Source organism: Podarcis gaigeae (genome assembly GCF_964106915.1).
Source record: "Podarcis gaigeae genome assembly, chromosome: 13".
In the NCBI taxonomy this organism is placed as follows: domain Eukaryota; kingdom Metazoa; phylum Chordata; class Lepidosauria; order Squamata; family Lacertidae; genus Podarcis; species Podarcis gaigeae.
Window position 1 is genome coordinate 3,031,326 of NC_139689.1, and position 13,955 is coordinate 3,045,280.

The 13,955-nt window shown below is 48.4% G+C and overlaps 1 protein-coding gene across 1 annotated transcript; it reads right to left on the minus strand.

Moving 5' to 3' along the window:
* Nucleotides 1–602: 602 nt before the first annotated feature.
* Nucleotides 603–13,955, minus strand: LOC310829042 (thialysine N-epsilon-acetyltransferase-like). The gene is made up of 6 exons (XM_083707201.1): nt 13,800–13,955; nt 8,596–8,647; nt 6,125–6,208; nt 4,114–4,215; nt 2,616–2,656; nt 603–1,201 (listed from the first exon to the last, which is right to left on the minus strand). Exons 1-6 carry the CDS (start codon nt 13,899–13,901, stop codon nt 1,022–1,024), a joined length of 561 nt encoding a protein of 186 aa, XP_083563327.1. The 5' UTR covers nt 13,902–13,955; the 3' UTR covers nt 603–1,021.

Sequence of the window (13,955 nt, forward strand, 5' to 3'; positions counted from 1 at the left end):
TTTTGAGTGTTATGCTGAGGTCTGTCTGTTTTTGCTATTTATTTTGTGTTTCTGTTTTTGCGGCTCTTTTTTTCTTTTGTGACTGTGTGGAACACAGTTCAGCTACTGATTGACTGATTGTGTGACTGCAGTACATTGTTTATTGCTTTCATTTTATGGATCAGTGGTCTCGTTAAATACTAAATGACTCAACAACAACATTCTGCCTTGGGCAGACCACACCTGGAGTCCTGTGTCCAGTTCCAGACACCCCACTTTAAAGCGGAGATTGAGAAGTTGGAATGTGTGCAGAGGAGGGCAGCTAAGATAATCTGAAGGTTCTGGAAACCAAGCCTAATGAGAAGGCTTCCTCAACCTCGGCCAAATGTTTGGAGACTACGATTCCCAGCATCCCTGACCACTGGTCCTGCTAGCTAGGGATCATGGGAGTTGAGGCCAAAAACATCTGGAGTGCTGAGGCTGAGGGAGCCTGCGTATGAGGAACAGTTGAAGGAGCTGGGGATATTTAGCCTGGAGAACTGAGATTGAAGCCATGGGTTCGAGTCCTACCCTCCGGAGCAGGAAAAAACAAGCTTGCATCTCTCTCTCTTAAGAAATATCACATGGAGGGCTATCACAAGATGCAAGCTTGTTTTCTCTGGCTCTGGAGGATAGGACTCGAACCCATGGCTTCAGTTTACAAGAAAGGAGATTCGGACTAAGCAGAATCTGATGGTGAGAGTCATTCAACAGTGGTACTCCTAGAAGGTGCTGGACTATACTTTCCCGGAGGTTTCGAAGCAGAGGTTGAATGGCCCTTTGTCAGGGATTCTTTGAGTGCGATTCCTGCATCGCAAGGGGGTTGGGATAGATGACCTTTGGTGGTCCCCTTCCAGCGCCGCCATTTTGCAAATCTAAGAAGCGGCGGCACTGCTACTGCTAAACCTCCCCAACCACTCTGTCCAGAGTGAATAAAGGAACCCGGATTCCTGGCTTCTCCGAGGGATGACAGTCCTGCTGGTCCGAAATCTCTGCCCGCGCCTCATTTGCTGGCTGCCCCCGCCGCCAGCCGTCGCATGGCGTCTTCTTCGAAGCGGAAGACGTGCCAGCCCTCAGTGGCAGTCAGGTCCACGGCGCCGTTGCCAAGGTATAAGTCGATGGCCTTTTGGTTCCAGTCCAGAGCGGAGAACTTCATCTGGGTGCATACTTTCTCCACGCCAATCTGCAGAGGAAGAGGAGAAGAGAGGCCTTAGCTTGGCAGGGAGGACATCTGCTTGGCTTGCAGAACGTTGTGGGTTCAACCCTTGGGATCTTTGGGTAGCGCTGGGGCAACTGTGCCCCTGAAGGACCAGGTGCGCAGCCTGGGAGTCATTCTGGACTCACCGCTGTCCATGGAGGCGCAGGTCAGTTCTGTGTCCAGGGCGGCTGTTTACCAGCTCCATCTGGTACGCAGGATGAGACCCTCCCTGCCTGCGGACTGTCTGGCCAGAGTGGTGCATGCTCTGGTTATCTCCCGCTTGGACTACTGCTCTATGTGGGGCTACCTTTGAAGGTGACCCGGAAACTGCAACTAATCCAGAATGCGGCAGCTAGACTGGGGACTGGGAGCGGCTGCCGAGACCATATAACACCGGTCCTGAGAGACCTACATTGGCTCCCAGGACATTTCCGAGCACAATTCAAAGTGTTGGTGCTGACCTTGAAAGCCCTAAACGGCCTCAAAGGCCCAGTAGACCTGAAGGAGCATCTCCACCCCGGACACCAGGGTCCAGCTCCCGAGGGCCTTTTGGTGGTTCCCTCATTGTGAGAAATGAGGTTACAGGGAACCAGGCAGAGGGCCTTCTCGGTGGTGGCGCCCGCCCTGTGGAATGCCCTCCCACCAGATGTCAAAGAGAACAACAACTATCTGACTTTTAGAAGACATCTGAAGGCAGCCCTGCTTAGGGAAGCTTTTAATGCTTAATAGGTTATTGTATTTTAGTGTTCTGTTGGAAGCCACCCAGAGTGGCTGGGGAAACCCAGCCAGATGGGTGAGGTATAATAATAATAGTAATAATAATAATAATAATTAATAGTAATAATTGTTATTATTACACCTGCCTGACGCTGGTGGGTTAAACCACTGAGCCTAGGACTCGCCGGTCAGAAGATCGGTGGTTCGAATCCTCCCGACAGGGTGAGCTCCCGTTGCTCGGTCCCTGCTCCTGCCCACCTAGCAGTTTGAAAGCACGTCAAAGTGCAAGTAGATAAATAGGTACCACTCCAGCGGGAAGGTAAACGGCGTTTCCGTGCGCTGCTCTGGTTTGCCAGAAGTGGCTTAGTCCTGCTGGCCACATGACCCGGAAGCTGTACGCCGGCTCCCTCGGCCAATAAAGCGAGATGAGCGCCGCAACCCCCGAGTCGGCCACGGCTGGACCTAATGGTCAGGGGTCCCTTTACCTTCACTTTACACCTGTCTGAAACCCTGGAGAGTTATTGCTGCCAGCCCGAGCAGGTCATATGAAGCTAGGTGGACCCCAGAGGCATGACTGGCTCTGAGGCAGCTTCCGATGTTCCTATTTGTAGGGGAAAGGGATGTAGCAGGGCAGTTGCTTGGCATGTAGAAAGTTCCATTTCTGTGTAGGGGTACCTCTTACCTGGGCAATGGTGCCCATCAGCTTCTTCCCAATGCCTCTCCCTGCGACAGAAGGAAGAGGAAAAGCTCAGAAGGAAGACAGGACTCCTGGGTTCTCCGAAGGAAGGAAATACGCCCCCCCCCCCGGTATTTACGCCTTGGGAACTATCTGCCACAGCATCCTGGCTTCCGCCACCACGTCCCAGGACATGTCCCGCCCTCATCTGGTCTAGGTCGCTCCCTCCAAATTTTACCTTTGTTTTCAAAGCAACCGGACTCCTTCCAGATATAATAATAATAATAATAATAATAATAATAATAATAATAATAATAATATATGGGATGCGGGTGGCCCTGTGGGTTAAAGCACAGAGCCTAGGACTTGCCAATCAGAAGGTCGGCGGTTCGAATCCCCGCGACAGAGTGAGCTCCCGTTGCTCAGTCCCTGCTCCTGCCCACCTAGCAGTTTGAAAGCACGTCAAAGTGCAAGTAGATAAATAGGTACCGCTCTGGCGGGAAGGTAAACGGCGTTTCCGTGCGCTGCTCTGGTTCGCCAGACGCAGCTTAGTCATGCTGGCCACATGACCCGGAAGCTGTACGCCGGCTCCCTCGGCCAGTAAAGCGAGATGAGCGCCGCAACCCCAGAGTCGGCCACGAATGGACCTAATGGTCAGGGCTCCCTAATAATAATACAGTGGTACCTTGGGTTACATATGCTTCAGGTTACATACGCTTCAGGTTACAGACTCCACTAACCCAGAAATAGTGCTTCAGGTTAAGAACTTTGCTTCAGGATGAGAACAGAAATCGTGCTCCATTAGCTAATGTGATGCTTCAGGTTAAGAACAGTTTCAGGTTAAGTACGGACCTCCAGAACGAATTAAGTACTTAACCTGAGGTACCCATGTAATTTATTATTATTTATACCCCCCTATCTGGCTGGGTTACCCAAGCCACTCTGGGCGACTTCCAACAGAATATTAAAATACAATAATCTATTAAAAGCTTCCCTAAAGAGGGCTGCTCACAGATGTCTTCTAAAAGTCTGGTAGTTGTTTATTTCCTTGACATCTGGTGGGAGGGAGTTCCACAGGGCAGGCGCCACCACCGAGAAGGCCCTCTGCCTGGTTCCCTGCAACCTCACTTCTCGCAGGGAGTTTTGGGAGTTGTAGTGCAATGAATGTGGAGGGCGCCAGGTTGCTTTGAAGATGCAATGATCTCTCTCTCTCTCTCATACACATTTTCTTAATTATTTCTTAATTTTCTTAATTGTTTCTTAATTTTCTTAATTATTTCTTAATAATTATTTTCTTAATTATTTCTTAATTTTCTTAATTATTTCTTAATTATAGTTCCTGTCTGTTCATAGAATCCACTGAATAGTCGAGTTGCAAGGGACCCCAACTTTCACCCAGTCCAACCCCCTGCGATACGGAAATCTTTGCCCAATGCGGAACTCGAACCCGCAACCCGCAGATTAGGAGCCTGGAAGCAGCCTCTTCCCTTCTCCTTTTCCATACCCCGAAACTCTGGCATGACATAGAGGTCTTCCATGTAGATGTTTCTGCCTTTCCAGGTGCTGTAAGTGAAAAAATACAAGCCGAACCCCACGACAGTGTGGCCTGCAGTGGGAGAAAACAAGGACAAAAGATCACAACCTGCTTTTCTAAAATCAGTCCAGGGACCTTCTGGATCAGGTTAGCAGCCGACCATAAACAGGACCCGGGCGATTCGAACGCACCCTTTTCCTCTAGGCAGTTTTTTTGGGGCAGAAAACATATTGGGGGGCTGCCCAAGAGATTGTGGGCTCCTCCCCGTGGGATAAGAACCTGGATAAGTGGTTCTGAAATTCCCCCTGGATTGCAAATCGCAGAATCGGAGAGTTGCAATGCACCCCAAGGGTTAATAATAATAATAATAATAATAATAATAATAATAACAATATTTTATTTATACCCTGCCCTTCCCGGTTCAGAAAACCGGGCTCAGGGTGGCTAACAACAAATTTAAACAATGGTGCAACAAAAAAACCAGCATAAAATACAGTATAAAATGTGAATAACAATAAATTCAGAATTCAAAAGTCAATTTAGGGGGGGAATCCATCCATATAGAGAGTTTCGTAGACATTTGCAGGGAAACAACAAAAATATAAGGCTCTGTCCAAAGGGATTTGCATTCTTTGATACAGGGGAGGAGGGAAAAACCCTTGTTGATTTCAGTTATACACAGTTTCAATAGCAGATTAATGGTTTGTCAATATTCTACACCCTTTAAAATGTGTGTGCCGTTGTGTGTGTTTTATTTTAACTATTTACCTTGAATTTTATCCTGTGAACCATCCTGAGATCTTGTGATGAAGGGAGGTCTATAAATCTAATTCTTCATCATCATCATAATTTATTATTTACAGTATACCCCGCCCATCTGGCTGGGTTTCCCCAGCCACTCTGGGCGGCTTCCAACAAAGATTAAAAATACATTAAAACATCAGTTCCTAAAAAAATCCCTAAACAGGGCTGCCTTCAGATGTCTTCTAAAAGTCAGATAGTTGTTTATTTCCTTGACATCTGGTGGGAGGGCGTTCCACAGGGCGGGCGCCACCACCGAGAAGGCCCTCTGCCTGGTTCGCTGTAGCTTTGCTTCTCACGGGGAGAAAATCGCCAGAACCATACTACCACAAAATATAATTGAGAAATAAAAATTACATACATCAATATTTTGTTTGCTATTTGTTATTTCTTCCCAAACATTCCATGCAAAACACACACCCGCACAAACACCCACCCACACAAAAATAATGATAATAATGAAAATAAATATTTTTCCACCTTTTATCTTACAAAATCGTTTCTTCAGTTTTGACTTCCTGTCAAGTCCCTCCGCGTATATTTTATCTTACAACTGAATGTACACAAAACAACAAGCCTTTCTATATCGATTTTCCAATGCATTCAGAAAACATAACAAATCCTTAATTGTTTGTCCACCTCCTTTTACTTCCTTTGTCACCCGAACGCTAGCACGGAGTCAAAACTGTTATTGTATTTTTGGACGTATCTTCTATAACCATCTCATTTCCCCCGCAAATTTTTGCTTTGAGTTTCCTCTGAGTTTGCTCGTCAATTGAGCCATCTCAATTACAAATTCCTGTAATTGAATTTGACAATCTATTATTTTTGAAGGTGGCTATCACCTCTCAGTCCCCTCTTCTCCCTTCCCAACTCCTTCGACCTCTCCTCATATGGCCAGACCCCTTGATCCTCTTAACCGCCCTATAGCTTGTCGATATCCCCCTTAAACTGAGGTGCCCAGAACTCCAGATAGGCTCTGACCAAGGCAGAATGTCTCTGGGGCAAAACTGGGCGATCCTTCCTTCTGCTATCCCTCCCATCACTGAGCCCCGGAGACGGAGGTTAATTGGGAGATGGAAGGAGGGAATAGAAGGGGACCTCCCCATTGCGACAGAGAGGAAAGGGTTGCATCTTCGTCATGTAGAAGATGGGATTTTGGGGCAGGAACCTCGCTTACCGTCTTTGCTCTGATGTTTCGGGGGGACCTCGGCCACCACACATTTATAGAAGGGGTCCTGGCAGAAGCCGTCCTCGTAAAGTCCTGGAAAGAAAAACGCGAGAATCAAAGAGACAGCGAGAGGAAGGCGGTGGGAAAAACCCGGAGTCAGCAGGACCCAGGAATCACTGCAAGACGACTAGCTGTGTAGACTCGAAACCTTTGGGCTTTTAAGTTCAGGTGAGCTCTGGAAATAATACCAATACTACTACTACTACTACTACTACTACTACTACTACTACTAATTTGTTATTTATACCCTGCCCATCTGGCTGGGTTTCCCCAGCCACTCTGGGCAGCTTCCAACAAAACACTAAAATACAATAACCTATTAAACATTAAAAGCTTCCCGAAACAGGGCTGCCTTCAGCTGTCTTCTAAAAGTCAGATAGTTGTTTGTTTCCTTGACTTATGATAGGAGGGTGTTCCACAGGGCGGGTGCCACCACCGAGAAGGCCCTTTGTCTGGTTCCTTGCAACCTCACTTCTCGCAGGGAGGGAACCGGCAGAAGGCCCTCGGAGCTGGACCTCAGTGTCCGGGCAGAACGATGGGGGTGGAGACACTCCTTCAGGTCTACTGGGCCCTTGAGGCCATTTAGGGCTTTCATGTTCAGCACCAACACTTTTAATTGTGCTCGGAAACGTATACTGGGAGCCAATGTAGGCCTTTCAAGACCCGTGTTATGCGGTCTTGGCAGCTGCCCCCAGTCACCAGTCTAGCTGCCGCATTCTGGATTAATTGCAGTTTCCGGGTCCCCTTCAAAGGTAGCCCGACATAGAGTGCATGACAGTAGTCCAAACGGGAGATAACTAGAGCATGCACCACTCTGGCCAGACAGACAGTGGGCAGGTAGGGTCTCATCCTGCGTACCAGATGGAGCTGGCAAACAGCTGCCCTGGACACAGAATTGACCTGCGCCTCCATGGACAGCTGTGAGTCCAGAATGACTCCCAGGCTGCACATCTGGTCCTTCAGGGGCACAGTTACCCCATTCAGGACCAGGGAGTCCTCCACACCCGCACCCCCAAAACAGTACTTCTGTCTTGTCAGGATTCAACCTCAAAGCCCCCACAAGTCTTTTTCTGGGGGGAAATTGCTTTGTGAGTTGGCCAGGCCAGCTCATTCCTTCAGGAGCTATTTCCTGACTTTGTGGGCTCTCCTGCGTTGATTTTCTGTTTTGCAAGCCCCTTGCGGGCAGAGACCAATTCTATTCTCCTTTTGCATAGTGTGGTTGTCCACCACCTTTCAACCGTGGAATGAACCCCCCCCCCCGGAAGGTGGAGGTTTTTATGCAGAGGCTGGACGGCCCTCTGTCGGGGATGCTTGAGCTACGATTCCTGCATTCTGCGGGGTTGAGCTAGATGGCCTCTAGAAGTCCCTTTTGACTTGACACTTCTGTGATTCTGTGCTCCTGGATGCCGCAGGGTATATTATTATTATTATTATTATTAATAATAATAATATTTTATTTATACCCCACCCTTCCTGGTTCAAAAACTGGGCTCAGGGCAGCTAACAACAAATTTTAAACACTTAATTATAAAAGCAGCATAAAATACAGTATAAAAAATGAATGACAATAACATTCAAAATTCAAAAATCAATTAGATAATCCCCAGGGCTAGCTGGCTGAATTGGTCCTACTTGGGCCAGCGAGGAGGCCAGGGGAGAATTAGCTGTGGGGTCTCAGAGTGGATGATCTTCATAAAAGGGGAGGGGGAGGGAAGAGAAGGGGAATAAAAGATCAGGCTAAATTCAAATTAAAGGCCAGGCGGAACAGCTCTGTCTTACAGGCCCTGCGGAAGGAGGTTAAATCCTGCAGGGCCCTGGTCTCCTGGGACAGAGCATTCCACCAGGTCGGAGCCACCACTGAGAAGGCCCTCGCCCTGGTGGAGGATAATCTAACTTCCTTAGGGACCTCTAAACTATGATTATTCATGGATCTTAAGGTCCTCTGCGGGGCAGACCAGGAGAGGCGGTCCCGTAAATACGAGGGCCCTAAGCCACAAAGGGCTTTAAAGGTAAAAACCAGCACCTTGAACCTGACCCTGTACTCCACCGGGGGCCAGTGCAACTGGTAAAGCACTGGGTGAATCTGCTCCCATGGCAGGGACCCCGTGAGGAGCCTCGCTGCAGCATTCTGCACCCGCTGGAGTTTCTGGGACAGCTTCAAGGGCAGCCCCACATAGAGCGAATTACAGTAGTCAAGCCTGGAGGTGGCCATCGCATGGATCACAGTGGCCAAATGAGGGCAGGAAATGCAGCCCCTCTCCCAGACCTGGTGCCCTCGAGATGTTTGAGTCCACAACGACCACCAGCCCACCATAAGCCGATCCCACCATTGTGCCCCAAACATGAACACAACACCCCTGTGAGTAGACCTGGCCAAGGAAGATTTGCCATGAGAATTCCTGCCTGGGGTTCAGCCTCACCTTGACTGCTGTTTGCTACCTGATCAGGCATTTTCTCAAACTCAGCAAGTTCCTGAAATGGGAGAAAGAGAACATTAACCGCGGGTACAACCCCTGCCCCACCATCTCACTTGCCAAGACCTTGAATTTTCACACTTAAAAAAAAAAAAGTCATTACAAAAGACCGGCCAGGCTCCCCAGGGTATCCAATCAAGTAAGCATTAACAGATAACCTGGCAGACAGGAGATAAACAAGGCACTCAGATTTCTGCTGTAGACCGCCTCTTCTGTGATGTAGGTATGATGTATGGAGGGGTGGTCTTGAGCTCCAGGGCAGGGAATTAAAATGTCTATATTGTTCGGGGTTCCTCCTCCCTCCTGCGTGTGGTGAGTGGGGGACCCTGTTGCAACAGATCAATAAAGATCAGGCTTACTAGCTGCTTTGCTTCTCAATATTCTCTGGTTGGCCTCTGTTATCTTCTCCTACCAACAGGGAACCTACGTAAGGACTCTATATGGGCTCTTGGGTATCCCATAAGGGGAAAAGGGCAGATTTTGGTTTACAACACAACCTGGTCAGAAACCTACAATCAGGATCTGAGAACAACACCCTCCCCTCCTCAAGTGCTGATTTTGGGCAAGATCGCCTCCGTTTGTGCCCAGATCTCCCCCAAAATGGGCACAACCTCACCTGTGGCAAAGAGCGAGGCGGTGGCAGGAGCAAGTAGGCGGTGGCATGAAAGGATCTGCCACCCTTTACAACAACAACAATGTCCCTGCTTGCTTATGGGGAGACCCCTTGAAATCCACGCTGTTTAAGTAAAGGGACCGCTGACCATTCGGTCCAGTCGCGGACGACTCTGGGGTTGTGGTGCTCATCTCACTTTATTGGCCGAGGGAGCTGACATTTGTCCGCAGACAGTTTTTCCGGGTTGTGTGGCCACCCCGTGATGGGGTGAGCTCCCGTTGCTCGGTCCCTGCTCCTGCCCACCTAGCAGTTCAAAAGCACGTCAGAGTGCAAGTAGATAAATAGGTACCGCTCCGGCAGGAAGGTAAACGGCGTTTCTGTGCACTGCTCTGGTTCACCAGAAGCGGCTTAGTCATGCTGGCCACATGACCCGGAAGCTGTACGCCGGCTCCCTCGGCCAGTAAAGCGAGATGAGCGCCGCAACCCCAGAGTCGTCCACGACTGGACCTAACGGTCAGGGGTCCCTTTACCTTTAATGTATATCTAAGACCTAAAAATTCTTATCACAGTCGGCCACCGTGAGAGCAGGATCCTGGAGTGGATCGGGCCCCCTCTGGCCTTATCCAGCAGCCTCTCTGGATTGCAAACTGCCGAGTGCAAGTTTCTGTGCAGAATCTCAAATGACACAGAGAAAGGATAGCCTAAAGCAATATCTGGCAATTACACAATCTTTCGGCGAGCTTTGCTATGCTAATGCAAAACCCACAGGACAGAAATCCCTGGCCGTGGTCCAGCGCAAAACAAACAGCATCAAACTCTCCGGTTAAATCCTGGCTCAGCCTTTCAAAGCCAAGGAGGTTCCTTTTGAAGTCAGGCAGGGTGAACCGTTGTTACAGAGTGTGCCCAGTTTAGACTTTGTAAAGGAGGATGAGCCTTCGCTCCCTTTTATTCTGACAGCAGGGGGCTGTTGCTAGGGCTGGAGAAGATCCTGGGCCCCCACATCTGCATAGGATTTGAATATGCTAATCTACATTTAAAGATTTAAAAGCCTCGCATACGAATCCCGCCCCCAGGCCCCGCTTCCAGGCTTCAATTAATTCACGCTCTGCTCAAAATTAGCTCACCTGCAGTTTCAATTTATTCCTCCTCAATATCCTGAACAAATCCTGTTCTGGATCCTAGAATTGTAGAGTAGGGCGGGACCCCCGGGGGTCATCCAGCCCACCCCGCTGCAATATGCAGGAATCTTTTGCCCAATGTGGGATTCGAACCCACAGCCCTGAGATTAAATGTCTCACGCTCTACCGACTGAGCTAGTTTTCTCTCCGGCATCTCGCCCTCAGGGTGGCCAAGCAGACGCCCCTTATGTGAAAGCGACAAGCAGGATTCGAACACAGCTCTCCCCTCTCGCCGTGGCTCCCAATAACTGGCCTTCAGAAGCAGAGCCATCATGGCTCGTAGCTGCCCCATAGCCATAATAATAATAATAATAATAATAATAATAATAATAATAATAATAGTGGCGCTGTGGGTAAAAGCCTCAGCACCTAGGGCTTGCCGATCGAAAGGTCGGCGGTTCGAATCCCCGCGGCGGGGTGCGCTCCCGTTGCTCGGTCCCAGCGCCTGCCAACCTAGCAGTTCGAAAGCACCTCCGGGTGCAAGTAGATAAATAGGGACCGCTTTCTAGCGGGAAGGTAAACGGCGTTTCCATGTGCAGCTCTGGCTCGCCAGAGCAGCGATGTCACGCTGGCCACGTGACCCGGAAGTGTCTCCGGACAGCGCTGGCCCCTGGCCTCTTAAGTGAGATGGGCGCACAACCCCAGAGTCTGGCAAGACTGGCCCGTACGGGCAGGGGTACCTTTACCTTTACCTTTATACCCCGACCATCTGGCTGAGTTTCCCCAGCTACTCTGAGCGGCTCCCAGTCAATCTTTAAAAACAGTACAGCGTTAAATATTAAAAACTTCCCTAAACAGGGCTGCCTTCAGATGTCTTTCAAAAAGAAGATAGTTGCTTATTTCCTTGACATCTGATGGGAAGGTGTTCCACAGGGCGGGCGCCACCACCGAGAAGGCCCTTTGTCTGGTTCCTTGCAACCTCACTTCTCGCAGGGAGGGAACTGCCAGGAGGCCCTTGGAGCTGGACCTCAGTGTCCGGGCTGAACGATGGGGGTGGAGACGCTCCTTCAGGTCTACTGTGCCTTTGAGGCCGTTTAGGGCTTTCAAGGTCAGCACCAACACTGCATTGTGCTTGGAAACGTACTGAGAGCCAGTGTAGATCTTTCAAGACCAGTGTTATGTGGTCTCAGTGGCCACTCCCAGTCCCCAGTCTGGCTGCCGCATTCTGGATTAGTTGTAGTTTCCGGGTCACCTTCAAAGGTAGCCCCACGTAGAGCACATTGCGGTAGTCCAAGCGGGAGCTAACTAGAGCATGCACCACTCTGGGGAGACAGTCTGCGGGCAGGGAGGGTCTCATCCTGCGTACCAGGTGGAGCTGGCAGACAGCCGCCCTGGACACAGAATTAACCTGCGCCTCCATGGACAGTGGTGAGTCCAAAATGACTCACAGGCTGCGCACCTGGTCCTTCAGGGGCACAATTGGCCCATTCAGGACCAGGGAGTCCCCCACACCTGCCCGCCTCCTGTCCCCCAAAAACAGTACTTCTGTCTTGTCAGGATTCAACCTCAATCCGTTAGCCGCCATCCATCCTCCAACCGCTTCCAGACACTCACACAGGACCTTCACCGCCTTCACTGGTTCTGATTTAAAAGAGAGGTAGAGCTGGGTATCATCTGCATACTGATGAACACCCAGCCCAAACCCCCTGATGATCTCTCCCAGCGGCTGCATGTAAATGTTGAAAAGGATGGGGGAGAGGACAGAACCCTGGGGCACCCCACAAGTGAGAGCCCAGGGGTCTGAACACTCATCCCCCACCACCACTTTCTGAACACGGCCCAGGAGGAAGGAGCGGAACCACTGTAGGACAGTGCCCCCAGCTCCCAGCCCCTCCAGACGGTCCAGAAGGATGTCATGGTCGATGGTGTCAAAGGCCGCTGAGAGATCCAGCAGAACTAGGAAACAGAGCAGAACTAGCCTTTATCCTCACTGGGTTTGACCAATCCTCTTTTAAAGCCGTGGGTGGGATATACGGAAATGACTGGCAGAATCCGCGACCAGGGAGAAGAGTTGGTGGAAGAAAATTGGAAGAAATTTAAAGACTATCTGCAGAAACACTGTAAAATTAATGAATGTTAAAATGATGCAGGATTGAAATGAGATGGCTTTAGTAACAAAGCCAAAAGAATATGCAAAAAAGGATTGATAATTAGGTGAAAATATGATGTTCAATATGTTAAGATTTATGATTAAGATAAAAACAAAGAGGGAAAGGATTTGCTGAATTAACTATGTGAACTGGAATACAAAAAAGGGAGGCGTGAGGAGGTCAGGAAACGAGTAATTGAAATATAAGACATGAAAAGATTGATCTGTTTTTTAATTGTTTTTTTTCTATTTTTCACATATTCTGTACCTTTTTTTGTATTTTTGTATCTTTTTTCTTTTTCTTTTCTTATATTGTAATTTTCTTTGTTTGTAAAATCTTAATAAATATCTTTAAAAAAAATAAAATAAAGCCATGGGTGGGATATAAATGCAACAGATAAGTGGAATTAAATAATCCCTGCCTGCAGGGTGGATTCGATTTAAATCAAATCGATTTAAATCACAATTTCAGTAAGACTTGATTTAAATCACTAGTCAGTAAGACTTGATTTAAATCTTTTTTTTTTTAACAGAAAGACTCATTCTTGCTGGTATAATCTTAATGTTTACAACCAGATGAAGGTTTCATTTTTGGAATAATAAATTTTGAGAGTAATTTTTACAAAAATTACTGATTTGGTTCTACTATAAGAAACACACAGGCAGATAATGACGAAATTATTGTGAGGTTTAACAAGTTAACTATTTGGGCAACTTTTCCACTGTGCTTGATCGGAAGGAGAAAAACAATCATTTCCTTAATAACAATTTAAACATTTTATTTAACTGAAACAATAACATTATAGCATATGTATCCACGTTTGTTAACTGATGTGGTTAAACAATTTAAAACAAACAAACAGCTTAGTCTGAGTTTTAGCACACATGGAAAACTTAAAACAAATCCTTATTTCCTGATGAATAGCCTTTGGACTCTAATGCAACTTAAACAGAAAACTATCTTTAGGAAGATTTTTCCTCCAAAAGCTTTTTATTTTAAAATCCGATTTAAATGTTAAAAATCCGATTTATTTTTTTAAAAACATTTATTTTTATCCACCCTGCCTGCCTGCAAACCAGGATGAAGGCTCAATAAGCAATAAACCTCTTTTTTTTTTTTGCAATTCGGGCTGCAGGGAGGGCGAGCGGCGGGGCTCAGCGGCGGGGCTTAGGCGGAAATTCAACAGGTGCAGCAGTTCAACCGGACGCAGCTGCACCAGTCGAATGCCTGCCTGCCTGCCTGCCTGCCTGCTCGTGGGAAAGGGCCTACCCGGATCATGCGCATGATCTCCGCGCAGTCCTCGGCTCGGGAGGGGCGGATCGACACCGCGAAGGCGGCGGGGTCTTGGTCCACAGCTGCTGTAGCGGCCATGGCAGATCACCAGCTGGAGATACGGAAGTTTTCTCCTGGGTCGGAGAACTACAT